The sequence below is a fragment of the Ovis canadensis genome, chromosome 13 (genome assembly GCF_042477335.2).
Source record: "Ovis canadensis isolate MfBH-ARS-UI-01 breed Bighorn chromosome 13, ARS-UI_OviCan_v2, whole genome shotgun sequence".
In the NCBI taxonomy this organism is placed as follows: domain Eukaryota; kingdom Metazoa; phylum Chordata; class Mammalia; order Artiodactyla; family Bovidae; genus Ovis; species Ovis canadensis.
Genome location: NC_091257.1, coordinates 32,611,662 through 32,639,572, shown reverse-complemented (window position 1 = coordinate 32,639,572; position 27,911 = coordinate 32,611,662). Strand labels below are relative to the sequence as shown.

The following is a 27,911-nucleotide window of genomic DNA, read 5'->3' as shown; positions in this document are numbered from 1 at the left end:
GAATTTTCTAAATTTTCGAAACAACTAGGTAAATTTTAAATGTATATGAAGCTGCTTAAACATTTTCTGTTTCATTACAACTTCAACTATGGCTGTTACTTAACATTTCTGTTGTTCCACAGGAAGTTCCTTAGGTACTATTTTTTTTGCTAAAACAGGAGAGTGAATATGTACAGTGTCATGAAGAGTACGCATATATCCTCATCATTTCTTAATTCCTTCACAGCATTAAGAGAATTATAATTTTCTAAAATATTTATAAAAATAAGAGGATGTCAGTGATTTACACTATTTCCAGATCAAGGGTTTGGATTCCAACTGACGTTGCTTCCTCATTTGCAATTTTGCCCTGTGATGTAAACTGAGGAATCAAAGAACTCACCTCTTTCAACAATAAATTCTGGGATCGAAATGTGTATTTTCATTTAGTTATAAAATAATTAAGTCATGGGGATATACAGTATGGTGACTATAGTTAATAATACTGTACTGTATTTGAAAGTTGCTAAGAGAATCTCAAAAAAAGGCTCTCAAAAGTCCTCATCACAAGAAAAAAAAAATGTAGCTATGTATATGGACGGATGTCATATGTGGTAAGCATTTCACAAAAGACACAAGTATCAGATCATTAGGCTCTATACCTGAAATAAACAAAATGTTACATGCCAACTATACCTCAATTTAAAAAGTATGGATAACCTATATTAAACCTATCTAATCTCACCTGCTAGTTTAAAAGCTCCCTGAATATATTTTTATACTTTTCCACAGCACCTTGCAGAGAGTGGATTCTCAAGAAATGTTTGATGCAGAAAGGTAAACACAAGAGGTATGTGTCAAGGGTAATAGGTCTAAAGGCTTGACAAAATCTTTTTCCTGCAATGAGAATTTAACCCTCGGTTAACTTTCTGGGTCTGTTCCCTAATAACCTGCTAAGTGGTTTGTCCACTGTATCACCATACAACATGGCTCACAACTGACAAATAACACTTGGCCTGGGAGAACTGTGAACACACCAGAGAGAACGCCGGGCTTCCTTTAGTGTGAGGACTGGTGGTATGAGGCAGGTCTCTTGCGGGGCTACTGGAAACTATGCCCGTGGAGCTGTTACAGGAGCCACTGGTTTGTGTGCAACACGCAGCTTTCCAGCCAGGGCCACCCGAGTCTTCCCAGTGTGGATCGTGTCCTCCTGCACCTGCGCCTTACGCTGTCCCTGCCTGCCTGTGTGGACCCTGCAAGAACTGCCAAGGAGGAACCGGATGGTGCCTGCTGGTAAGCTGTGTTTCTGTCCTATGTCTTTCTGAATCAAGTGGGGCCAAGAGCAGCCTGTAATAGTCTTAGGAAGATGAATGTTCACTTGAACCTAGGAAGACATCTCCCCTCCCACGGTGGACACTGCATCCTTACTTAAATATAATTTTGAGGAGAGAGAAAAGAGAGAGTGAACAAAAGAGAGGGAAGGAAGGCAAAGCCAGCCAACAAAACACCTTATTAAACACTGTTTAGTTCCTCAGCTTAGACTGATTTATCTAAAGATAACACCGACAACTCCTTTCTCTTTGTTTTTCCCTAATACTCTAAGAAGGTTACACTTTAAAATATTTTATTTTCTAAGATGAAAACCTGGATTTTGTTAGGCTAACTGAACTACTGAAATGAAAAGTTAATGCAAGCTCCACACTAGAAATGGCAAGAACAGTTTCTCTGTCACGCCCGCTCTGGGTGTTGTGGTGACTACACAGCACGCTGCGATGAAGAAGATTCTGAGCCTGCGACCCATGTGGGACACAAGAGGGCCGTGGTCAGCAATAGTGTCTGCAGGGCTGAGGAGGGGCAGCACGGGTGCCGGGACCATGCCTCTTCTAAAAAATGCACTGTGTGTAACGCATTTTTAGACAGTTAGGAAATATTTGAGACATAGAAGGCATACAGAATAATAAAAACAAACACCTGTGTGCCCTCTACTCAGCTTCAGAAATAAAATGCTTCCCGCATGGCTGAAGCCCTGAGTATCCTTCCCTAACCCAAACTTCCTCCTTGTTGCTAAGCAATCACCGGCCAAAGGTGATGTTATCATCTCTCTTCATTTTTGTTACTTTTATTATATATGGATGTATCCTAAAAACATATGATTTTACATGTGTTACATGAAATTGGGGTGGTGACACTCTGTATGTATTCCTTTGCTTATTTTGCTAATACATGTGAGAGTCATCCAAGCTGAAGAGTGTAGATGGTGCCTTCATCTTCACGGATGTCAAGACTCATTTCGGTGGACCCAGGTTGCTAGAACCATGGAAGCCTGGTGAAAACAAAACCTAATCCCCTTTGGAGAGATGCTCATATCAGGCTTCACCAGATTTCTGAGACTAAAATCCAAAACCCCCAATGTGAACAGTAAATAGCAGAACCAGACCCTTGGGAGTTCAAATAACGTAGGTATGTGATATCAAATGAATACTTAAATTTTTAAACACATTAAAGAATAAATTTTGAAATACGAGAAAATGCTCCACTGATTTTAAAAAAAGAAAGAGACCAGGCAGTGAGAATTCTGGGAAGCTAGTGCTAGCAATGATGTGGTTTAGTAAGTCTGCAAAGAAAAAAAAAATAACTGTGTTTAAAAGATGATACATTTAAAAATAAGTCCAGGAACGTCAACGACCTTACCTCTGAAAAATCGTTCCTTTCCGCTTTTTGCACTGCGGATTCTGCCATCCAGTTCTTCAGCACGTATCTAGGATTAACAGCTTAAACAAAGAGGGAGAGGTGCATCGTGGAGCAGTGATTACTAAGTCACACAGGCCATATGAAATCACCACTGAAATGAGATGACCTTTAAGAACTTTGCTGCAAGGCCCAAATGAGAGCAATGATCAGCTTCAGTCAGTTCTGATTGTTTACAATGTACAGTATTCTGACCTTGTGGCACAGAAAAAACTTTGTTTAGCATTATGAGCAATATTATGGTTTATCTTTTCAGTGTTTCATCCATTTGGTTTTTCACCATGTTCAGTTCACTAAGCATTTTATACAGTGCAGAGTAAGTAACAATTCATCCTGTAGCCCACGTGAAGAGAGGAAGAAATTTGTTGCTTTTAACATCTTCAAACAGAATTAAGGTCTGACTCTAAGACTGTGTAATGCTGATGTTGCCAAAGGCAAACAGGACAGGTTACATGCAAGCAAAACTCTCTGTAAGTTTATAGTTTTTATAGTAACCATGCATTTTTCATACTAAAAAGTATTATAATACTGGGACATTGCAGAAACTATGTCTTTATTTGAGATGAAACTTTTCCAAAATAATTTATCAAGTGGGTGGAGAGGAGGCAAGTTTATCCCCAGTGGCATAATAGGAATTCAGAGAGGACTCCCGATATCACCATTTTGTGATTCTCAACAGCATTCTTCTGAGTTACTTGAATGGCCAGAACATACAAATTCCATTTCGACTTGGTTTTAAAGATCTGCCAAGACATGACAGATAATCTAAAATACAACTTCTAAAACAGAACTTCCCTGTGACCCAAGTAATCCTATTAAACATTCAAAAGCATTATTTATATTATGGAAAATTAGAAGCAACATGCTGCTGCTGCTGCTAAGTCACTTCAGTCGTGTCCGACCCTCAGCCACCCCATGGACTGCAGCCTTCCAGGATCCTCCATCCATAGGATTTTCCAGGCAAGAGTACTGGAGTGGGCTGCCACTGCAACATAAATACCTATTAATAGGGGACTAAGTGAAACAACAAACTGCCAACATCCGCTGGATCATCAAAAAAGCAAGAGAGTTCCAGAAAAACATCTATTTCTGCTTTATTGACTATGCCAAAGCCTTTTGTGTGGATCACAATAAACTGTGGAAAATTCTGAAAGAGATGGGAATACCAGACCACCTGGACCTGCCTCTTGAAAACCTGTATGCAGATTGGGAAGCAACAGTTAGAACTGGACATGGAACGATAGACTGGTTCCAAATAGGAAAAGGATTTCATCAAGGCTATATATTGTCACCCTGCTTATTTAACTTCTATGCAGAGTACATCATGAGAAATGCTGGGCTGGAGGAAGCACAAGCTGGAATCAAGATTGCTAGGAGAAATATCAATAACCTCAGATATGCAGATGATACCACCCTTATGGCAGAAAGTGAAGAAGTGAAAGAGGAGAATGAAAAATTTGGCTTAAAAAGCTCAACATTCAGAAAACTAAAATCAGGGCATCCAGTCCCATCACTTCATGGCAAATAGATGGGGAAATAGTGGCTGACTTTATTTTTCTGGGCTCCAAAATCACTGCAGATGGTGACTGCAGCCATGAAATTAAAAGACGCTTACTCCTTGGAAAGAAAGTTATGACCAACCTAGATAGCATATTCAAAAGCAGAGACATTTCTTTGCCAACAAAGGTCCGTCTAGTCCAGGCTATGGTTTTTCCAGTGGTCATGTATGGATGTGAGAATTGGACTATAAAGAAAGCTGAGCACCAAAGAATTGATGCTTTTGAACTGTGGTGTTGGAGAAGACTCTTGAGAGTCCCTTGGACTGTAAGGAGATCCAACCAGTCCATCCTAAAGGAAATCAGTCCTGGGTGTTCATTGGTAGGACTGATGTTGAAGCTGAAACTCCAATACTTTGGCCACCTGATGTGAAGAGCTGACTCATCTGAAAAGACCCTGATTCTGGGAAAGATTGAGGGCAGGAGGAGAAGGAGATGACAAAGGATGAGATGGTTGGATGGCATCACTGACTCAATGGACATGGGTTTGGAGTGACTCCGGGAGTTGGTGATGGACAGGGAGGCCTGGTGTGCTTCGGTTCATGGGGTCACAAAGAGTTGGACATGACTGAGCGACTGAACTGAACTGAACTGAAGTGAAACAATACACACCCTTTCAAAGATATATTATGCAGTTACTAAAAATGTTACATTATAAAGGGTGAAGTAAGAAAAATGTTTATTTTTAGTTAAAATAGCTCTAAAATTATACCATAATATGATTACTACAATATTTACTCATAATCAATACCCACAGAAAAAGACCAGAAGGAAAGGCATCAAAGAGTGAACAGCAGTTGTGTTTGAGTGATGGGAGTCTTTTTATTCTTTCTACAAATTTGTGTTTTCCAAATTTTAAAGAATTCATTAAAAAATAATTCATAGAGAACTCTTTTAAAATAAGAACACATACATACAACAAATATATACAGAGAATGAAAAATCCTTTCTCAAGAACCGGCAAGATGGCGGAAGTAGAACAAAAGAAGAAACGGACCTTCCGCAAGTTCACCTACCGCGGCGTAGACCTCGACCAGCTGCTGGACATGTCCTATGAGCAACTGATGCAGCTATACAGCGCGCGCCAGCGACGGCGGCTGAACCGCGGCCTGCGGAGGAAGCAGCACTCGTTGCTGAAGCGGCTGCGCAAGGCCAAGAAAGATGCGCCGCCCATGGAGAAGCCCGAGGTGGTGAAGACGCACCTGCGCGACATGATCATTCTGCCCGAGATGGTGGGCAGTATGGTTGGCGTCTACAACGGCAAGACCTTCAACCAGGTGGAAATCAAGCCTGAGATGATTGGCCACTACCTAGGCGAGTTCTCCATCACCTACAAGCCCGTGAAGCACGGTCGGCCCGGTATCGGGGCCACCCATTCCTCCCGCTTCATCCCCCTCAAGTAACCTGCTGGCCAATAAAAGCAGAGATTTCTCTAAAAAACAAACAAACAAACAAACAAAAAAATATATACAGTCCTTAGATGAAAAAGAAATTGGCATACAAGGAAAATTGTGGAAGCAGTCAGCTTAGGCAGAGGGAGTAGAGTCACCCAATTTAAAGTCTACACTTCATAGAAACCTGGCAATGGGATACTGTCAAAATACACTAGGACTTGCAGCTGCAAACAGAAGTAGCTTGGATCAAATTCTACACATACAAACTATTTGAAATCAGAAAATTGTAGATCTGCTTATAGAATTCTTTGAAGAGCTGCCTAATTCCATACATTTTTAAAAATCTGGTCTGGAACTTGACCATTGCTCATTGTGGAAATGAAGAGTACACCGTTCAGCACTTATTATTTCTTTTACTCAAAGCTGCAGCCTTGAATTCACTTAAATATCTTTCATTTTACCATCTCATCCATCCTGTCATGACCAAACAAATCCAAATCCTAAAGTCATTCAGTTCAGTTGCTCAGTCGTGTTCAACTCTGTGAACCGCAGCACGCCAGGCCTCCTTGTCAGGCATGGTATTTTCTTCTTCCAATTTCTTTTTTTTCTCTTAATTGCTGAGAGTATCCATATTGAGCTGCCCTATAAATTTTGTATGACTGCATCAATGTACATAAGTGGCTGGCAACTGAACCCATGCTGAGCCTAAAATAGGTTATTCACTTCCTTGTAAAAACTCCGCTTGCTTTTATTTCTACAGTGATGTCCTGAGTCAAGAAGCAATCTCATCCATTAACTTAATGTGGTATATTAGCATCCCCTTATTTCATCCACATGGATTAGCTGCCCTGATGATACCAACTTAGTAGCTCTCAAGAGTCCTCAGTAAGGCAAGAGAACTCCAGGACTTGAGTCCTTCTGTCTTAACTTATTTGATCTGTTAGACCCCACGGTGCAGAAAGAACTACCTTCCATTTTTTTCTTCTATTTCTTTTACCAAGCATGACGTTGCATGGTAAACTGAAAGCTCCATCATTTAGTGGATGTGTATTAAGGCCCAAGCACTGCAACAAGATAACTTACAAATATTATTACTCACGATTACAACATTCCTACAAAATATGCCCCCTTTACAAATAGCTGAGAGCCTTGAAACTATATATTAGGCAGCAAAAAAAGTGGAAAGATGAGATTCATCTGTCAGATTCTAAAACTCATGTTCTTTCTGCCATAAACCACATCATCTTCCTTGTCTCTCCACCATCTTTGAAGACCATATTATTTAAACATCAATCGGCAAACGTATTGAAAGCAGGGGTATCATACTCAAACTAAAAGTCACCTGCTGAAACCAGAAAGGCTTCTATTTGACACTTCAACTCCACGAAAATATACTCATCTAAAGTTACTATCAGTTCAGTTCAGTTCAGTCGCTCAGTCGTGTCCGACTGTGCGACCTCATGAATCGCAGCATGCCAGGCCTCCCTGTCCATCACCAACTCCCGGAGTTCACTCAGACTCACATCCATCGAGTCAGTGATGCCATCCAGCCATCTCATCCTCTGTCGTCCCCTTCTCCTCCTGCCCCCAATCCCTCCCAGCATCAGTCTTTTCCAACAAATTCAGTTCCCTCAAGTAATTACTTCCAGGTTTCAAAACCTATCACTTTTATATAAAAATCTTTAAAGATGAAAAAAATCAAAAGGATTACTTACCTGTCATTCTTTTTCTTCTTTCAGAATCTGAGTCACTGATGTTACTAAAAAATGAACAAAACAAAGGACAGAATTAATCACTGTCTCCCCAAATCATATATTTTTTCCAAAAGGGTGAATATTATTTCACAAGACAAATATTGAAAAAGTTTTAATCACACTGAATCAGTACCTGAAAGGAAGACAGAAAATACTGCTTGATTAAAAATACATGAAATAATGCCTTATTTAGTTATTTGTGCTGTGCTGTGCTTAGTCACTCAGCTGTGTCCTACTCTCTGCAACCCCGTGGTCTTGTAGCCCGCCAGGCTCCTCTGTGCGTGGGATTCTCCAGGCAAGAATACTGGAGTGGGTTGCCATGCCCTTCTCCAGGGGATCTTCCCAACCCAGGGACTGAACCCAGGTCTCCCACACTGCCCACAAATTTTTTGCTGTGTGAGCCACCAGGGAAGCTCATTTAGTTATTTGAGATAAGCCCAAAAGTTTTATTTTTATCAACTGAAAAAAATAATTTTGTCTTAAAAAAAATTTAAACTCCCTGGCACCTATTTTTATCTTAAACACAGTTTTCTGAAAATAACTTGCTCTTTGTTACTCACGGTCAGCTTTATGAAAACCCTCAGCTGTCATTAAACTGTGAAAGGCTCTTTGCCCCTGTGCATGCTGTGGTCTCCCTCTTCAGCTGTTTCGTGTCCCACCTACAACTTCATACTCTTTCCTGCTTGTTGCTTCCGATTCATTGTGACGGGTATGAAGCGGAGTAACTTTTGACAATTGTATAGGATGTGAGGACAGTTAACAGACACTGGATGAAAGCCTGGGGTGCTCTCTCTCTCCAGAGTTTCAGGCTTTGAGGGGGTGGGTCCTTGGGCGGTGTTAACAGAGTTGAGGTGAACAGAAGGGTGCTCTCTGTGTGGGTGAGATGTTAGCGTACATGCCTCATGCAGAGCAGACTTCCGGGGAGTTAGAAGGAAATGTTGGAAAATGGAAAAGAAGTGAGGAGTCTGATGGGTTGATGATGCTAAAGTAACACATTACATGCTCTTTCAAGAAGATTAGGTTACTCTACCTCTTTAGTCTCGAAAGGTACTGGGACACCCAGGCAGGAAAGAGTCTGTGCTTTGAGATCATTTTCAGTGCCCAGAATTCCTACAAGAAAATACAGTAATAGACTGCTTATTTTAACTATATGTTCCTTAAATTGTATGTTCCAATAGTAATAATTTATAACATCCAGATTTCTTTAAAGGTTCTCTATTTCAAGCAGAAACAGTAAAAAGGAACAGTGTTTTCCTTTTCTTTATATAACATTCAACTCAAATTCTAATTCATAGAAATCCATGTCATGGAATGATTTAAGAGAAATAAAAAAATATACAGAGTTCTTACAAAGACATTATGTGAATACTTATCAAAACCCTTCCTTTAAATAGGGGACTTGCTTAATTTATAATTTACTTTCAAAATTTAATTTGTAACTATTTTATTTACTTATCTATTAATTCATTATGTCAGCTATGTGCTAGGAACTATGTCAGTTGGGAAAGATATAAAAATTAATAAGACATAGCCTCTGCTTTTAAAAAGGAAAATGTATAAACAAATAATTCAGTGCCATTTTAGAAGTGTTATAGAAATATACATAATGGTTAAAGGAACAGAAATAAGCAATTAGCTCTAGCTAAGTGTTACGGGGTTGAAAAAGTTTCAAATTCAGAAGACACAGAAATGAACTATTAAAATAAATAAAGGCATTATGATCTCCTCTCCTAGATTTTCCCAATATTCAGTAATTTAAATATTAACGCTTGTCAAGAACTTGTTCAGATCACGTTAATGTTACTTTGTCTCAGTTTTCTACACATTAAATGATAAATTAGTTCTGATAGGCAAATCATTTCTAATTTTAAAATTATATCCAAGATGCTTAATAGTTAACATTTTGCTAAATAAGTAGACATTCTTTCCTTCAAATCACTCCTAAAAACATAATTTATGGCTATTTCACACCTCTGGGAACTATATATATATATATATATATATATATATATATATATAAAATTTTATGTGTGTGTATATCTATGTATATATTTCTTTAGTTAACAGAAAAGATCATAAAATATAATGAAGAAACTGAAATTTTTAAAAATATGGCTATGTTTTTATCTGAAAATAATAAAAACAATGAATAAAAAGATTCATACCCTATAAATAGATCTATATTTATAAAAATCTATAATAAGTAGGAGTCTTCTGGTTAGTTCAGTTCAGTTCAGTTGCTCAGTTGTGTCCGACTCTTTGTGACCCCATGGACAGCAAGACGCCAGGCTTCCCTGTCCATCACCAACTCCCAGAGTTTACTCAAACTCATGTCCATCATTCTGGTGATGCCATCCAACCATCTCATCCTCTGTCGTCCCCTTCTCCTCCTGCCTTCAATCTTTCCGAGCATCAGGGTCTTTTCCAATGAGTTGGTTCTTCGCATCCAAGTATTGAAGTTTCAGCTTCAACATCAGTCCTTCCAATGAACACCCAGGACTGATCTCCTTTAGGATGGACTTGTTGGATCTCCTAGCAGTCCAAGGGACTCTCAAAAGTCTTCTCCAACACCACAGTTCAAAAGCATCAATTCTTCAGCGCTCAGCTTTCTTCACAGTCCAACTCTTGTATCCATACATGACTACTGGAGAAACTATAGCCTTAACTAGATGGAACTTTGTTGGCAAAGTAGTCTCTGCTTTTGAATATGCTATCTAGGCTGGTCATAACTTTTCTTCTAAGGGGCAAGTGTCTTTTAATTTCATGGCTGCAGTCACCATCTGCAGGGATTTTGGAGCCCAAAAAGATAAAGTCTGTCACTGTTTCCATTGTTTCCCCATCTATTTCCCATGAAGTGATGGGACCAGATGCCATGATCTTAGTTTTCTGAATGTTGAGCTTCAAGCCAACTTTTTCCACTCTCCTCTTTCACTTTCATCAAGAGGCTCTTTAGTTCTTCACTTTCTGCTATAAGGGTGGTGTCATCTGCATATCTGAGGTTATTGATATTTCTCCTGGCAATCTTGATTCCAGCTTGTGCTTCATCCAGCCTGGCGTTTCTCATGCTGTACTCTGCATAGAAGTTAAATAAGCAGGGTGACAATATACAGCCTTGACGTACTCCCTTTCCTATTTGGAACCAGTCTGTTGTTCTGTGTCCAGTTCTAACTGTTGCTTCTTGACCTGCATACCGATTTCTCAGGAGGCAGGTCAGGTGGTCTGGTATTCCCATCTCTTGAAGAATTTTTCAGTTTGTTGTGATCCACACAGTCAAAGGCTTTGGCGTAGTCAACAAAGCAGAAGTAGATATTTTTTTGGAGCTCTCTTGCTTTTTCGATGATCCAGCAGATGTTGGCAATCTGATCTCTGGTTCCACTGCCTTTTCTAAATCTAGCTTGAACATCCGGAAGTTCTTGATTCACATACTGTTGAAGCCTTGCTTGAGAATTTTGAGCATTACTTCTGGTTAATATCCATATTATTCCATAAACACAATGGATTAGTATTGAAATAAAAAGATGACACATATTCTTAAAACTAAATTAAGAACAGCCACTTTGGTTAACAGTTCAGTAGTTTCTTTAAAAATTAAACATACATTTACTAAACAACCCAGCACTTCTACTCTTCATATATACCCAAGAGAAATGAAAACATGTTCACACAAAAACTTGTATATGAATGTTCACAGCAGTATTTATTCACAATAGCCAGAAAATGGAAATGATCCAAATGTCCATCAGCTAGTAACTGGATAAACAGAACGTGGTCTATCCTTATAAGGGAGTTATAAAGTAATAAACAGGAAATAATATTTTAAGATCTACTTAAGAGATCTTAAAAGTAATAAAGAGGAAAGAACCACTGATATAGGTTACGACATGGGTGAACCTCAAAAATATGCTAAATGAAGAAGCCAGACACTGAGGTCTACATATCATATGATTCCACTTACAGAGAATGTCTAGAAAAGGAAATCTTAAGAGACAGAAAGAAGATTAGTAGTTGCTTCAGGACAGAAGCAGAAGAAAGGGATTCACTGCAAATGGGCACAAAGGATCTTTTAGAGTGATGGAATTGGTCTAAAATTGAACTGAGGCATAGCTGCAAAAATCTGCACATTATTTAAAAATCATTGAATTGTACACTTAGAATGAGTGGAATTTTAGGGTATGTAAGTTATGCCTTAACAAACCTGTTAAAGAAAACTGAGTTAAGAAAAAAGCCAAAAGGTATGAATAAATACCTGAGGAATGACTAGTTCCTGTAATTGGCTTTGAGTGATCTCACTGAGCTGCCGAAATGTCATGGTAAAGTCAGCTTCTGTCTTTTCCATGAGCTAATGAAAATAATTACATTTAGCAACCTCAGTCATTCCAAGAATATACAGTGTATTCAGTCAAACGTTAATCAGGAAAAAAAGCTAAAACGATAATAAACTCACATGTAAGAGAAATGCAATTAAATCATCATCACCCTCGTTTTTTCCAAGTAATCCCAATTTGGCTTTGAACAGTTCTCTAAATCTAAAAGTAAAAATGCCAATTCAATTTGTTATTAAAATTCTCGCTATTTTAAGAATTGCCCTCAAACCAAGCAAGATGCTTTAATATGTGTTCAAACAAACAAACCTTGTATAATAAAGAACAGGATACTCCTTAAGAATTTGAGTGGCACTGTAGGGAGAAAAAAAGAGAGCATAGGTAAACCTTAATTTAATATTCACATTCTTGAATTACATTTTATGTGAACAAAGTGAACCTTCTCATATATTAAATAGTGTTCGATTATGTCTACTGATTCTATTTTAGTGATTTAATTATATATCATATCTTAGAGAAAATTGTCCATATAAATTTACTGTCTCAAAGATTTGAAGACAGTACAGGTCAAATCATGTCACTCCTGAAATATCACTATATACAATTAGCTTAGAGGATAAATGTTAATATGTCTCCATAATACCAAAAGAATTTGGTGTATTTTAAAACTTATCTTAGACCCCAAACAATGCATTAGATACCTCACCCAGTACGATGACATTTTATTTGCCTGAATGGGATGGAGGGGAAAATAATGCGCAAATAGACGTCTAGTGAGGGAAAGTATCTGAAAAACTTGTTCTCTTTTAACAGTAGAGAAAGTGGCAGAGAAGGAAGGTAACTGTGGGGGGTGGGAAATGTAGTAGTTTCCAAATCAGAGGGGGTGGGTGGGGGAGGAGTGAGTGAGTTGCTCAAATCATTAAAAGGTAAGGAAAGTAGGGGGAAGCCAAAGATAATGCACAACGTAAAACAGAAGGAATAAAATATATCAATTATTATAAGCAATGTGAATAGCCTATATATGTCTGTTACATAAGAAGCCCGACTACTTAGAAATTCAGAAAAACAGTAATAAATAACCTTTGGATCAAAGAAGAAATAAACTATGATTTCACAACACCGAAAAAACAATAAATAGGAGAACACTTTATCCTTATACTGTGGAAAAAGGCCAACACTGTACCTTGCCCCCCCCCAAAAAATATATATATAAACATATATATAGTTTGGAAGCCTTCATTATTAAATATTAAAGATTGTTTTTAAAATGTTTCTTGGTTTTAAAAAGGTGATCACTATACAGATATATTTTCACACTGATTTAATTAGTAGTTTTTAGATTTACTCACAGCTGCTTTTGCCTAGGATTCAATAATGGGTTTATCGCTTGTAACAACTTGTTTAAATTAAACATCCCAATATTGGCCTGATTTCCTATTTTATATCTTCTTTCATCATCAGATGTGTTTGGTACAAAATCTGTTTAGAACAAAAATACAACAATGATGACATTGTTACGATGATGACAATGATTTTACAATGATGACAATAGTTCTTTCTTCATTTTTAAGTTTACATTTAAACTTAATGAATTTATATTTATTAGATAAAAACATTTCTGACATGTAAACATTTAACTCAAGAGTAATGTAAATACTTAAGAGTAATGTAAATACTTAATACCCATGCTCATGAAAACCTTTTAAAATGTGAATATTTGCCTAGTAGAGGCACACGTTTCTAACCTATAAGAATTTCCGGGTTATCACATGTACTTCACACTCCAACTCAACAGCATGTTCCCCCACCCTGATTCTATAACAGATTAGTAAAGGGGAGGTTAAGTTACTTGACTAAGGGCACAGATTAAGGATCGATCAGATGCCAGAGCTCAGACTCATGTCTGTCTGACAACAAAGGCCTTCCTCCCTTCATGGCATCTTCTCTTAATAAGTAATTTTTTGACTTTCTGTTTTGTTTTTTTGCCACTCCTAGGGGCTTGCAGGATCTTAGTTCCCAGACCAAGGATTGAACCTGTGCCCTTGGCAGTGAAAGCTCGGAGTCCTAATCTCTGGACCATCCATGGATGGGAATTCCCATCTCTGAGGACTCAATATTATCTCCCTGTGGCACCTCGAAGATTGAGTAGCACATAACACAACTGTTTAATCAATGAACCCAATTCTTTCTACCACGTCAGCATTGTGTTAGCCATAATGGTTTATCTAAAATAACCAGAGATATTTTTTTCTTTAGTGAAATAAAGAATATACATATAAATCATACATACCTGGATTATATGCCTCCATAAAACCAAATGGACCATAGTCAATTGTAATGGATAACAAACTGAAGTTATCAGTATTACAAACGCCTAACAACAACAAAATGCCAAAAGCATGATAATAAAATAATAAAGCATTTTAAACTGTATAAAACTATATAGAATAGGAAAGGTCATGAAGATGCATTTGTTTTAGAAATGAAACAAAATTAGTTTATCAGTGGAAAGTTTAACTGGTGAAGTCAAGTAGCTTAATATGTATTAAAACTGTATTTTAAAATTAAATTTAGCCTTTTGTTGTATACTTCCCCTCCCCAAAGATTTCAAATACTACAAGAACAAAAGCGCCAAAAAATAAAAGTTCCTCTCATTTGTCCTGAATTTCTAGCATTTATTTGAAAATATATGTAGTTTGGAATGCAACTGAGACTACTAAAGAAGTAACATTAATTTTCAAAGGTTGTGAGAGTAGGGGAAAGGGAAAAATATCCATATTGGTACATATCCATATACCCCATAACTAACAGTCATTAGCTGCAGACCACCAGCAGAGTGGGGAGGGAGCACACTCCTAGGGGAGGGAGTCATGGCAGAGTGTGGGGAAGGAGGGAGGCTGGGCGTGCATACACCAGCCTAACGTAGGAGAATTGGACATGGTGGCAGCAGTGTCCAGGGTAGACGGTTTCACCCTTTTTCGGAGCAGGATGACTCAGCTTGTCAAAGTGTTCAGTATATATATACTCTCTAATCCAGCCATTCCACTTTTAGGAGTTTATCCTCAGAAACTCACCTTCAAATACAGCTGCACGGTGGTCACTGCAGCACAGTTTGTAAAAGCAAAAACTCTGAAACACCTCTCTGCTCACCGCCCCAACCCACCCCAAGTGAGACATAGTGAGTATGTAATTAAGGCAGAGTTCAAGAGGTTTTGCAACGTGAGGACCCTCTTTGTTATTTAGCCAGAGATCTTAGTATATATATGATTTGCTTTTCAGTATTCTCAGTTCAGGCAGATATTCCTTCCAGTGTAACCTCACACAGTGAATGGCTTACAACACACACAAGCCAGCCCTGTTTTTATAGATGTATGAATACCATCCAAAAAAGAGTCTAGAAGAATTGAGATGAAATCGTTATTAATGATCCTGGAAGATCAAGAATATCCTGGAAGACAGAACTCACAGGCACTTCTGTATATTTTAAATTCTTTACCATAAGCAGATAGTGCTTTTATGATTAAGATTTTTTTTTAAAAAAAGCTTTTAAAAGACCTAATGTAATATATACTCACAAGGTTAAAAAGCTTTACAGGTAACAATACCCCCATCAAATCAAAGATGCTTATTCTATTTTGTGTATCTGTTCCATTCAAAATCATTTTAAACATGAGAGAATTGTTTCTCTTTTGCTAAAAACAAATTCATATATTATAAATGTTATTTCTGCTCACTGGTGGGAATATTTTAAAATACATACAAAAAAGAAGTCTTCTGGCTTCAACATATTAATTCTACTTTCTTATCAGAAGACTGAAACATCAGTAGGTAACTTACCATGAGCAAAACCAACAGACATCCACAAGGCAATGAGCTGTGCCGTCTCAAACACCACAATAGAAAAAAAGTCCTAAAATAAAATTTAGAAGATTTTCAGATTTCTCAGTAGTGTATATGCTTTAAGGATCTTTCTGTTTCCAGCATGGGAAGATCCCCTCAAAGGTGGGCCAAAAGATGATTAAAGGGATGGAAATTAGTACGTGTTAAGAAAACAATGGAAGAACATAGAATTATTGACCCAGAAATAACAAATAAAAGGGGCAGGCACAGTATTATGATCAGATTTTCTCCATGCACAGTAAGAAAAGGAAAAACACTAGAATTCAGCACAAAGGAGTTAAATGTAAACAAAATGAGTTATTAAACTTTGAAATAAGTCACCAAGAAAAATAATGGAATTTCTTTCTCTGTGGCTGTTAAAAAGGTTATGCAGATCAAAAAATTTCCATAAGAACAGAAAATTGCATTTGCTTATGATGTATTTTTTTTATAACTACTTCTATAGAAATATCTATATATCAAACGTGAGAAAAGAATATATGTGACCAAGTTACAAAAAACAACATATGTAATTAGGATGTAGTCACATCTGTTCTCTTTTTCTAGATACCTTTCAAACAGAACAGCTTCTTTATCCAAGTCTTGTTTACGAGGTGGTTCATTATCTTTTCCTTTCACAACATGTTCAAAGTGCTCTACGTTTCCCTTTTTAACTTTAGTTTTTTAAGCACTAGGTTGTAACCATTGAGGGTGGCCAGCCAATAGAGAAAAAGAGTATTGCCCTTTGTTTAAAAAAAAAAAAAACTTACCACGTATCTGTTAGGTTCCTTGACATCTACTAAAGGGAAGTACTCCTGTATGATGAAGTCTAATAACATCCTAGAGATAAGGGGAGATAGCCATCAGTGTTCCTCAGAATACAGTATCGAATATCAATCATCTCAGTCTACTCCTGACATTCATTAATTCATTAGAATGCATGCTTATCATTTTAAAAAATAAAATAAGATTTTATGCCCAGCCACAGAGAAACATTTCCTCAATGCCAATCACAACTGGAAATATGTTTCTAAGATCATATTAGATGCCATCTTATTATGATGCAACTCAGATTGGTTCAACAAGAGAATCTCCAAGTGCTAGGAAAAAGAATGACAAAATCCAAACCCAGACATTAAAGAGCATGGATTCTATTGCGGAGAAAAACATCTAAAGAAGTAATGACCTCACTGTCTAATACATGGATTCATAGTTAGTCAGTTAGCTCAGTCGCTCAGTCGTGTCTGACTCTTTGCGACCCCATGAATTGAAATATATAAAAAGGACAAGGATAACAGAGCAAGAAATGATTATTTATGTGTAGAAGGTCATGTAAAGTTTCACAAATAAGGTTTCAGAGAAACTGCTCAATGTTTGAAGTTAAAATGCTGAAGTTGTGTATCACGCTCCATTCCCTACTTTGACTGCTCTGCTGAGTCGACTACTAGTTTCTTGCGTTGGATGAGAGAGAATCCTGAAAAAAATCTGGGGACGGCAGATATGATTTGGGAATTATTAAAACCCATTCAAAACAATAGGAGTGGCTTAGAGTTTATTTAGAGTGGATCAGAGACCTGTTTCAGGCCCTTGGGAAACAAAACGGAATATATACATGGTCGTGGTAGGCAACATGGGCATTTTCAGGATAAACTGGTCACCAGTATAGGTCAAATGTCAGAGAGAGAAGTGAAATAATTTAACTGAAGTGCGACCACCAGATGGAACGGTTTCAGTGATCTGGTAGATCTGAGTGGAATGACCACCCCCCAGAAAAATGAGAAGTTAGAAACAGCGCCCTTTGAGAGGAGACTCCTCTCTCAATAAGCTCAGATGACCCTTAGTTCAGTGTTGTTGCTGTTCAGTCACTAAGTCTAGTCTGACTCTTGAGACACCATGGACTGAGGCATGCCAGGCTCCCTGTCCTTCACTGTCTCTTGCGGTTTGCTCAAATTCATGTTCACCAAGTCAGTGCTGCTATCTAACCATCTCCTCCTCTACTGTCCCCTTCTTTTGCCTTCAATCTTTCCCAGCATCAGGTTCTTTTCCAATGAGTCAGTTCTTTGAATCAGGTGGCCAGAGTATTGGAGCTTCAGCTTCAGTCCTTCCAATGAATATTCAGGACTGATTTCCTTTAGGAATGACATGGTTTGATCTCCTTGCTGTCCAAAGGGCTGTCAAGAGTCTTCTCCAGCACCACTGAGTCCAGTAAACACTTGCTAAAGAGACTTGGGGGAAGAGTCATGACAACGGTGATGACGTCTCTGCTCTTCTCTCTCCCCATACTCTTCGTGGACCAGGAATTTGGACTTAAACTTACTAAGCTGATAACTTCCCTGATAGCTCAGTTGGTAAAGAATTTGCCTGCAATGAAGGAGACCCTGGTTTTCGATTCTGGGTTGGGAAAATTCGCTGGAGAGGGGATAGGCTACCCACTCCAGTATTCTTGGGCTTCCCTTGTGGATCAGCTGGTAAAGAATCCGCCTGCAATGCAACAGCCCTGGGTTCAATACTTGGATTGGGACGATCCCCTGAAGGGAAAGGCTACCCACTCCAGTATTCTGGCCTGGAGAAGTCCATGGACTCTATATTCCATGGGGTTGCAAACAGTTGGACACAACTAAGCGAGTTTCACTTTCACTTTCAAGCTGATAACTACAGTGAGGATTCATGATCCAAATGATTCTAGTTCGTCCTAGAGAATTTTCTTATATTATTTCTAGTGGCTTTTTAAAACTGTATGATCTTAACAAATGGAAACAGAATTCTTCTTAAAGGAGGAAATGTTTTTGTTTGAAGAAACATCCTGCTAAGTCAGCTTTGAGGAAGACAGAATTTTGTGAGTGCTGATTCCGCAGGCCCCAAGACACTGGAGTTTGGTGGAAGCTATGCTGCATGACACAAGGGGAAGAGCTTTTGATCTTTTGAGGGAATTGTTCTTCTGTCTTACCTGAAGAAATCTTCAGTAAGATTTGTTCATAAATGCTTTGTGCAGTTTCAGTCTGCTGTTTGTTTGCTTTCGCCCTGTTGAAGGGACTGGGTCAACCCAGTATGAAACAGGCATCACACACATGTCAAAACTGGAGTCCAGGAAAGAAGACACATGAACCAGAGCACTCATCCTGGGAACCCCAGATGTTGGAGGAGAGCTCTGGAACCTCGTGAGGCTGCAGAATTCAGGAGTTCGAGTTGCTTCCACCTGGTGTCTAGGTGGCACAGAGGCCCTTAGTTCCAACTGGGCTTCATACTAGATAAAAACACTCCTTGAGAAGAGGGTCTACTGAGTCTAAACACGTCTTTTTCAGCCTCCTAAAAACCCACACGGTGGTAGACACACAACGTATCTAATAGATGTTAAAAATATTTATAAATTGAAATTTGAGGTCTTACTTACAAGAAAACCAAAAATATTTTAACTTCACAGGACGTAAACAAGCATTTCTTTCCACTGTCTTCTATCATTAAAAAAAAAAAAACCAAAAAACTGGTTTTCTAACCTTAGTAAATCCAGTTCACCATAATGAGTCAAAATTTCCAACGATCCAATTCTAAACCAGGATTTTGCAACACGCAGCACTACTGCACCTGGAAAAGAAACATTTATTTTAGCATAAACTATTTTAAACTGTGCAAATACAGCATAACATGCTCTTCTTAAAAATGAAATTATTTTAATAAAAAATAGTGATTGAATTTATCAGAAAAACAATTAATTTACATCCTACAAAGGGCCAAGGCTTTTATCTTTTTCTTTAACTAATAAAGCATGTAAGGCTGTCAGCTGTTCTCAATAGCTCTGCTTTATAAGTAGTTAAATATGTTTATTATTGGTTTTCAGGTCTCCTCCCTCGCCGGAGATTTAGAGACAGGTTTCCCTCGCTCCTCTTTTTTACAGCTCTGCGGCACTTTCTGATTTTTTACTTCTGACCTACTAACAGCTGAGGGGAAAGGTAACCAAACTTACCGCAAGTAAACAGGAAGTAAGAGCAATTGGGGGTGGGGGGGCGTCTTTTGGGAAGGAAGTGTATGAATGTTGGTGCACTGGCTTTGTGACGTCTTAGGATGTTTTGCATTGGTTGCCCATGAATTTCCCATGTTCACTTCCCAGATGTTTTGCTATTTCAAAAGGATGGCTCAGTGATATAAGCATATGAGAAAGGATATTCTACGATAATATCATAATGCTGAACTTACATCATGACAATCCACAGGTCATGTTTTTGATCTTTTGTTTTTCAGTATTTTAAAGTCTTTACTGAATTTGTTACAATATTGCTTTCTATATTTTGGCTTTTTGGCTGCAAGGCATGAGGGATCCTAGCTCCCCGACTAGGGATTGAACCTGCACCCCTTGCACTGGAAAGCAAAATCTTAACCAGTAAATCATCAGGGAAGTCCCCACAGGCCATGCTGAGATGCCCAATATCTGTTATTCCCAAAGAAGTTAGTCTGATTTTATGTTAGTATTCTAAGAACTGTAATTACCTCGTTCTTTTGCAAGGTTTCCATTGTAGAATTGATCTCTCCATACCACATCATCACTCACAACCAGACTGAAAGGTAAGAGAACCATCCAAGTTATACTTTTAACTGCTAGCAAGCTGTCAAGAAGTTATACGCTATACCTATTTATGTATGGATGTGAGAGCTGGGCCATAAAGAAAGCTGAGCACTGAAGAATTGATCCCTTTGAACTGTGATGTTGGAGAAGACTCTTGAGAGTCCCTTGGACTGTAAGGAGATCCAACCAGTCCATCCTAAAGGAAATCAGTCCTGAATATTCATTGGAAGGACTGATGCTGAAGCTGAAGCTCCAATACTTTGGCCACCTGATGCGGAGAGCTGACTCATTGGAAAAGACCCTGATGCTGGCAAAGGTTGAAGGCAGGAGGAGACAGGGGTGACAGAGGATGAGATCGTTGGATGGCATCATCAACTCAATGGACATGAGTTTGAGCAAGCTCTGAGAGTTGGTGATGGACAAGGAAGCCTGGTGTGCTGCAGTCCATGGGGTCACAAAGAGTCAGACACGACTGACCGTCTGAACTGAACTGAAAACTGTAAGAAATAATGAGAAGTCACGCTCTTGGGGGTTTATCTGCTCACTTCATTGATGTGTTTCTGAAGCTAATGTGACGCAGTCCTGAAAGTTAGCTTACAGGAAAGGAATTACCTTGCAGCTCTGCTGGTGGGAATTCTGAGATAATGCAGAGCTTCACTACACAGAAATTCTCTCACAGAGGAACGAAGGATGGCTCTGCCATCGCCATTTCTATGGGTAAAATGATAAAAAAGATGTTCAGTTATAATTCAGATAACATTAATTTTTACTTAGATGACTAAAATTAAAAAAAAAAAATGTACCGGGAGTATGGAGTCTTTCCTGAGCCTTTTAACTGGAGCTCCCATTTTTCACCTTGCCTTAGGGAAAAAAAAACAACAACTAAATATTAGAAGATTTGTGTTAATATTTAGCAGAAAAGCTATTCTACAAGAAAACATGCAGTACCTGTTCATGTAAATTCCAATAAGATGGGCTCTTCCATCCCCAAGTTGATCTGCCCATATCCCAAACTAAAAGGGAAAAGAGAAAATTATTCATGTTTATTAAACTTTAAAGTGTTTACTGTAATCTTATATTCAAAGTTACTTTGTCAAATGATACTGGAACAGTGCATTTTTAAGATTATAATAATCAACAACCTGAATAAAGGTGAAAATAAAATTCAATCCATAAGTCAAATTCATTTTAAAATTATAAATTTAAGACATATAATTAATTTCTTCATCATTTTATAGCTGAGCTCAAGCTTGTTTGGTAGAATACTCACAACTGACCTATTTAATTCCAGAACATAAACTAGGACCAACTGTCAGTAGAAAATTTACCTGTACTATACATATACAATATAAAACCAGGAACATACTGTACCTGGAAAAAACTGCTTTTGAATGGACATGATTAACTGTTTCCAGACTTTTGCATTAAGATTTGTTTGTGGTTGTTCAACTCCCAGCTATGCCACTTACTAGCTGTGGAAATTTGTTTGAGTAACTTAATCTCAGTGAGACTGACTTTTCACTTACATAAAATGGGGAAACCCTTTCCAGATTGTTGTAAGAATGAATGTTAATATATGAAAAATGCACTATGTCCAATACACCAAGTGCTCAAAAGATGGTAATTATTATTATTGCTAATGGTTACTTGCTAAGGTAAAGATCACTCTATTTTCTCAAACTCACAAGAAAGTCACAGCAATTTCAACAGTTGGTTCTGTTTCCTCCTTTTCTAAAAAAAAAATCAGTCAGATTCCACACCTTGAACTTGCTTTAACATCTTGCTTTACTTCTAGAAGACAACATTAGGTATAAAGCAACATCTTTGCTTTATTTCTAATTGCTTTTGCATGTACAACATCCCCAATTAATCCCGATTTAATTTCTACTAGTTTCTGTTAAAAGCAGTTCTAAAACTTTGCTTTACAGCTATTCTGGCAAAATTGTCTTCTATTTGTCCTTCTGAGGCTTTTATACTGATGCATCCTGTGAACTGACTTTGCTGAAATCTCTTGCCAAGAACTCCACAGAATGAGTGTTTTTGTAGTAATTCACAGAGCTATTATATTGTGCTGCCTCAGTTTCCTCAGTTGCATCAGAGAAACTTAGGAAATCACATCAGCTAATCCATAAAAACATTTCATGACACATTCCTCTAGAAACATCTTGGTGAAGTTTCAATATACTAATATTAGAGAAATTAATGCAAGGAGAAGGAAATGGCATCCCAGTCCAGTGTTCTTGCTGAGAGAATCCCATGGACGGAGAAGCCTGATGGGCTATAGTTCATGGGGTCACAGAGAGTCGGACACGACTGAAGTAACTTAGCAGGCACACACTTCTGTAATGGGATAGCATTTCCACCAGCTGCTTATATTTGCATAAGGAAGTGATACTGGTGCTATTTTTTAAATTAATTAATTAATTTGGCTGTGCCAGGTCTTAGGCACTTGGGATATTCAATGTGTTGTGGCATGCAGAATCTTTTAGTTGTGGCGTGTGGGATCTAGTTCCCTGAGAAGGCTTGGAACCCGGGCCCCCTGCATTGGGAGTGCTTTTTAGCCACTGGACCACCAGGAGAGTCCTGGTACTATTCTTACCTGGTGGCCGCCATATCTGTGAGCCAATGGAATGGATCCAAATACTATCTTTCCACCACTTACAAGCTGGATGAAATCATCTGTTTCTGAGACAGATAAATCAAGGTCCAAAATATCTTCTAGCACTTCCTGAGGCAGGGAAAAAAAAAAAAGAACTTCTTGCAAACTTAAGTAATCCTTTAATAGTTTTTGAGAAAATAAACTTTATGGAAGAAGGAAAATTAAAAGAATAAACTTCTTACAAAATTAGATTAGTATCTTCCCAGAAGAGATGTACCATACTTTCTAGGATTATTTATGCTACTTGGGAAAATTAGTCCTATTAGGTAGTTCTACAATTTTTGTGGATTTATTATGCATGGTAAAATAATATTCTTCCTAGCACATATTATTTCAAGGAAGTAGAAAAAAGTAAATGTCCTGTTTTTTTAAATCTCAAATTCATTTATATCTTGAGAGAACAATTTAGAATTTGTTATTAGAGCCCCTTTCTAAGAATTTAACTCATTTACCTCTTTTTTTTTCCCCCACAAAAGTGTTTTCCTTGTAAGATAATTTTAAAATGAAACTGAGTACCAGTCCCAGGAATAATTATTCAAAAGCGATTTCTAAGAATGACATTCTCCAAGTTATAAAGTTTAAACACAAATCATTTATCAATAGACAAACAAGTTAACTCCAAAATATGTTACTAATTTTTAGACAAAATTATAGTGAGTTAAGTATTTGTGTTGTGGAAAAAGTAAAGCCTAACCTTTGAAACTGCTACAAGACGTACTCTTGATTGGAAAGGAGTGGGGAAGGCAACTGAAAAAACACAGTTTTTCACTTTACGCACATAATTTTCTTTAACAGGATCAGTTGGCAACACGGCTGATTAAAAAAAAAAAGACCTTTTTAATGTCCTCATTTGTTGCATATACAGCATTAATAATCCTTAGAAAGGCTACAGTTCTTCAAGAAAATCAACTTGAACTACTATGTTGTTCACACTTTGCTATTTAAAGCTATCCCATTATTTTCAACCATTTTCTGATTCCAATCTCAGTGAGAAACTTCAAAACATTTGATACATGCCTGTTCACAATGCTAGAAATTGCCTCTAACAATTGCCTCTAAAGAGATATGTTTCATAAGGTCCATATACTGAAGTACATAGTTTAAAAGCTGTAGAGGAAAAAGGAGAGCTTTGAACATGTTTACTTTTAAGTATAATTCTTAAAACCTTAATGTTCTCCTAATCTAAAGCAATTAAAACAAAAATATAAAAGAGGACTAGGCATATTACTAAAAGATATAAGAAACACAAAAATCTATGTTTCTGGATAAAGATATTACCAAGTTACCACTGACACTAAATTATTTACCAAACATAATGGAAATCCAATCAAAATCCAGTAGAATTTCTTTTTTGAACAAAGGGTAAATATAGGAAAATAAAGACTTTTTTTAAAATAAGAGAGATAGGAGCTTCCTTATCATTTTAAAACTTATAAAAATATTGCTATCCCATGACCCAGAAAGATGTTATGGGGAGGGAGGTGGGAGGGGGGTTCATGTTTGGGAATGCATGTAAGAATTAAAGATTTTAAAATTAAAAAAAAAAAATAAATTAAAAAAAAAATATTGCTATCCCCAAAATAGATGCAAAAATCAATGGGACGCCAAAAGCACAGAAAAAGTAATGTAAGAGGTCCTTGTATAATGAAAATGATCATTTTGAATCTGTGGAGAAAGGTGGCAACAGGTTGATTTGCTAAACTGTTTGCAATAATTCCTATTTATTCCACCCAAGCCTAGGTGAACTAAATATCAGTTATAATAGAAACAAGAGAATTCTCATATCTCCTCCATGGGAGTAAAAAACAGGCAAATGTGGGTCAGATTTAGGTCTTCATAGTTTTCCCTAAGAACATGGCGAATAAGGCAACATCATGGGGAATTATCCACCAACAAAACCTCTGATTAGTAGTGAAAGTGAAAAGTGAAAGTGAAGTTGCTCAGTGGTGTCTGACTCTCTGCGACCCCATGGAAACCAGGTTCCTCCGTCCGTGGGATTTTCTAGGGAAGAGTACTGGAGTGGGTTGCCATTTCCTTCTCCAGGGGTAGTAGATGATCCAATAGCTTGTTTTCTTCTCTCTAGGAGAGCCACTGTGTGGAAACAGACTAAATTATATAATAAAGGCATTTTCTTTTACGGTGCTATACAACAAGTATACGACGTTTAACTGATAGCTATGATTTTGTACTGATGGACTCATACTTTGGCAAGGTAGTTCATCAGCTAATACCTGTGGTCACTGACCATGGAACAAAAAAGACTTTCACAGGCAATCAGTCCTCACCCTTGTTACATTTAGCCAACTCATCAGTCAGAGACCAAGACCTCAGCAAAAATTCCAAATATATGCTAACTCTTTATCTTAACGTTTTGGAGAAATTGGTAACAGAAGTAACGGTATCGTTTAAATTCTTCAGAATTCAGTGGGGCCTTGGAATATGAAATGCACAAAAATTGCTAACCTTTCAGTGCAACCATGTTTGAACTGCTTCTCTCACTAAATGTTCTTATCAGTTATATTGATAATTTTATCAGTTATTGAATAACCTCAAAATGAGGTACTTCTATGCAGTACTATGAAACAAGATATGGTTAATACATATATATGTATAATCCTTCCTTGGCTGTAAAACCTAGTCCTACCTAGTGTTATGAACAGTATTTTATGATGGAAATGTAGCCAATTCTGCAATATCAGGATAACTTTGAAAATGTTTTTAGCAATCCATTTATTCCATTTTTATCAGTATTGCTAGTTATTTCTCTTAAGGGTAGTGAAAAAGACTGCACAAAACGAGTCTGTTCTTTGGCAGTTAATTGCTGGCATAAACCAGTGTGTTAACTTCCTAGACTCATGCTTGACTTAGTGGGGTCAAAAGAACTACTTTGTATTCTTTGGGTGTCCAGTTGGTGGGTTATTGTTCATCAGAAGTTTAGTTCTAGTGTTGGCGGCCTTGACTAATTTCAGCTGTTTTCCCTACCGAGCCTTGCCATTACTACATCTTTGTAATACCCAAGTTGTTGTTTTAATCTGGCAAAGGATGTCTAAATGAAAACGGCTTAACAGAATCATGCAGAATCCTGTTCTACCAACTGTGTGAGCTTGGGCAAGACACTTAATTCCTCTACATCTGTCTCCCTATCTAGAAAAAAAGGGCAAACGACACTATTTGAAGTCACAGGATTGTTACAAGTTCAAGAGTTTACTGCAACTCTATTTTGGCAAATTCTACCTGTTGGTTATTTCTTAATATGTAAACCTAAATCAAGATAAGCCACCAGGTGCATAGTAACAACCTTAATCTAAAGCACCTGGCACATCTTTTACATATTTTCAAGACTGGAGTGGGGGAACACCTGGATAAAATGGACATTAACATTTTTTTAAATTCTTTTATTCAGTTGAAGAAACACTTTGAAGATAGATCTAAAAATACTGTGCTCAGCTATATGGGTACTTATTTTTTTTAAGTGCAAAATGCATGGCTGAGAACAAGAAAAAAATATCAGAGACTCACAGTTGTCTGCTTCCTGGTCTACACAGGAGTTACTTTTTGTTTCTTTTTGAGGAGGACAGAGGAAGTTTCTATTTCTGTATCCCTGATGCTTACACGGTCTCTGATCAGCTTTGTGCGTTTATGTGCTTGTGTTGAATGATTAATTATATCACAGCTTCTGTTATAAAGGCTCAGACGGTAAGGAATCTGCCTATGCTTGAGACCTGGGTTCGATCCCTGGATGGGGAAGATCCTTAGGAGAAAAGAATGGCTACCCACTCCAGTATTCTTGCCTGGAGAAGTCCATGGACAGAAGAACCTGGAGGTCTACAGTCCAAAGACGCCCTGTTAGTACCATGACAAGAACAGATGTGGACATAGGATTAAGGAAAGGACTTTCTAACCCTTCTCGGGTATTAGTCTTGTCCGTTCTCCAGTATCCCCAGGGCTATTTACAAGTAGCTTCAACATTATCAAATAGGAAACAACTCCACACAGCTCAGTACACCCATGCGCGGGACTCACACATCCAGATGTGAGCAAGACCGCGAAACTAGACCACGCTATACCTATGAGGTTTTCAGAGGAGAGAGTCCAGAAGTCGAGAGAGGAGACTAGTCTGGCTCCTCTTTCACAATAGCCCTGCTCGGGGTTTGACCTGTTCCTGGAAAGGTGCAAAAGGTTGGCATTTCCTTGAAAGCTAGGTCGCCATAAGGAGCCGACAACGGCGTGGCAGGTGACGCCCAAGAGAAGCAGCGGCGGTAACTGGAGCCTCCAAATTAGGCAGCAAAACGGGAACTCGATCCTCTGCGTCCTATTTCCGCCTAAAAACGCAGAAGGAAAGTTAAGGACCGTTTGTCGGGCGCCCTGTAGCATTTCTAGGTGACAGCTGGTTTCCGCCAGGGGTAGATCGTGGCGGTGACTGCCGGAGGCACGAGCTGGACGGGGTCGGGAGAGGCCGCTTCCCAGGAGGAAGGTCCCGCTGGCTTCCCCCGGCCTGGCGGCCGGCGGAGGTACGAAGGGTCCAGCCGTCGCGGAGTAACCTTTGCGGCCGCTCCTCCAGCTCTCCAGCTAGAACGTCCTCCATCAGAAGAGCAAAGGGGCGAGGCGTGCTACGCCAAGCTCTTCCGGTTCCGGACTTCCGGCTCCGGGTCCCGGGAGGAGGGGCCGCCGGGCCAGAGGCGGAGCCGCCGCCCTGCCGCGACTTTCAGACTCGGACCATGGCCTCGTGCTGGTGGCCGTGGCGGTGGCGGCGCGGCTGCTCTTGGAGGCAGGCGGCGCGGAGCCCCGGGCCCAACTCCGCCGGCCGCGCGGCACTGTCTGCGCCGCGGGCTGCCGCCGCTGCCACTGTCGCCGTCGCCCGCGCGCAGGTGAGGCCGGGGAGCGCACGCCGCGGCCGGGCGCAGAGGTCACGGCACCAATGACAGCGGCGCCGCGGAATGAATGGGGCGCAAGCTGCACGCGCGGCGGGCGGGGACCGTGGGGCCGCGCTGGGATGCGACCCTGGGCTGGCGGGGCTCCGAGGATGGGACCGAGCCGAGGGTGGGCGCCCAGCGTCCGCCTG

The 27,911-nt window shown here is 38.9% G+C and overlaps 3 protein-coding genes across 14 annotated transcripts in view; 2 read left to right on the top strand and 1 right to left on the bottom strand.

Moving 5' to 3' along the window:
• Window positions 1-27,503, bottom strand: part of LOC138417358 (protein adenylyltransferase SelO-like) — a 33,184-nt gene extending 5,681 nt beyond the window's left edge. Inside the window, exons 1-18 of one of the 10 annotated variants that reach the window (XR_011248093.1) lie at window positions 26,917-27,487; window positions 23,544-23,662; window positions 22,790-22,918; window positions 21,139-21,203; window positions 20,994-21,050; window positions 20,803-20,901; window positions 20,115-20,182; window positions 19,127-19,214; window positions 16,403-16,472; window positions 15,591-15,663; window positions 14,044-14,127; window positions 13,103-13,232; window positions 12,063-12,107; window positions 11,876-11,957; window positions 11,678-11,770; window positions 8,462-8,541; window positions 7,393-7,436; window positions 2,671-6,319 (exon numbers count right to left, since the gene is read on the bottom strand). Coding sequence is in view for 5 of the 10 variants with exons in the window: in XM_069547281.1 (XP_069403382.1) it covers window positions 2,671-2,750; window positions 7,393-7,436; window positions 8,462-8,541; window positions 11,678-11,770; window positions 11,876-11,957; window positions 12,063-12,107; window positions 13,103-13,232; window positions 14,044-14,127; window positions 15,591-15,663; window positions 16,403-16,472; window positions 19,127-19,214; window positions 20,115-20,182; window positions 20,803-20,901; window positions 20,994-21,050; window positions 21,139-21,203; window positions 22,790-22,918; window positions 23,544-23,662; window positions 26,917-27,223 (1,713 nt within the window). In the remaining 5 variants the exon portion in view is untranslated. Of the gene's footprint in view, window positions 1-2,670; window positions 6,320-7,392; window positions 7,437-8,461; window positions 8,542-11,677; window positions 11,771-11,875; window positions 11,958-12,062; window positions 12,108-13,102; window positions 13,233-14,043; window positions 14,128-15,590; window positions 15,664-16,402; window positions 16,473-19,126; window positions 19,215-20,114; window positions 20,183-20,802; window positions 20,902-20,993; window positions 21,051-21,138; window positions 21,204-22,789; window positions 22,919-23,543; window positions 23,663-26,916 lie in introns of those variants that run through there. The other 9 variants (XR_011248092.1, XR_011248095.1, XM_069547281.1 and 6 more) reach the window with 9 other exon arrangements.
• Window positions 5,222-5,723, top strand: LOC138417371 (small ribosomal subunit protein uS19). Its single transcript, XM_069547369.1, has one exon. It carries the CDS (start codon window positions 5,249-5,251, stop codon window positions 5,684-5,686), a length of 438 nt encoding a protein of 145 aa, XP_069403470.1. The 5' UTR covers window positions 5,222-5,248; the 3' UTR covers window positions 5,687-5,723.
• The window catches only part of PDSS1 (decaprenyl diphosphate synthase subunit 1), a 42,235-nt gene continuing 41,503 nt past the window's right edge, over window positions 27,180-27,911 (top strand). The window contains exon 1 of one of the 3 annotated variants that reach the window (XM_069547305.1): window positions 27,180-27,717. In XM_069547305.1, coding sequence (XP_069403406.1) covers window positions 27,568-27,717 — 150 coding nt within the window. In that variant the 5' untranslated portion in view covers window positions 27,180-27,567. The remainder of the gene's footprint in view (window positions 27,718-27,911) is intronic. The other 2 variants (XM_069547307.1, XM_069547306.1) reach the window with 2 other exon arrangements.

Excerpts from the sequence above, each read along its gene's own strand:
- LOC138417371 (XM_069547369.1), top strand. The coding sequence starts at position 5,249 with ATGGCGGAAGTAGAACAAAAGAAGAAACGGACCTTCCGCAAGTTCACC.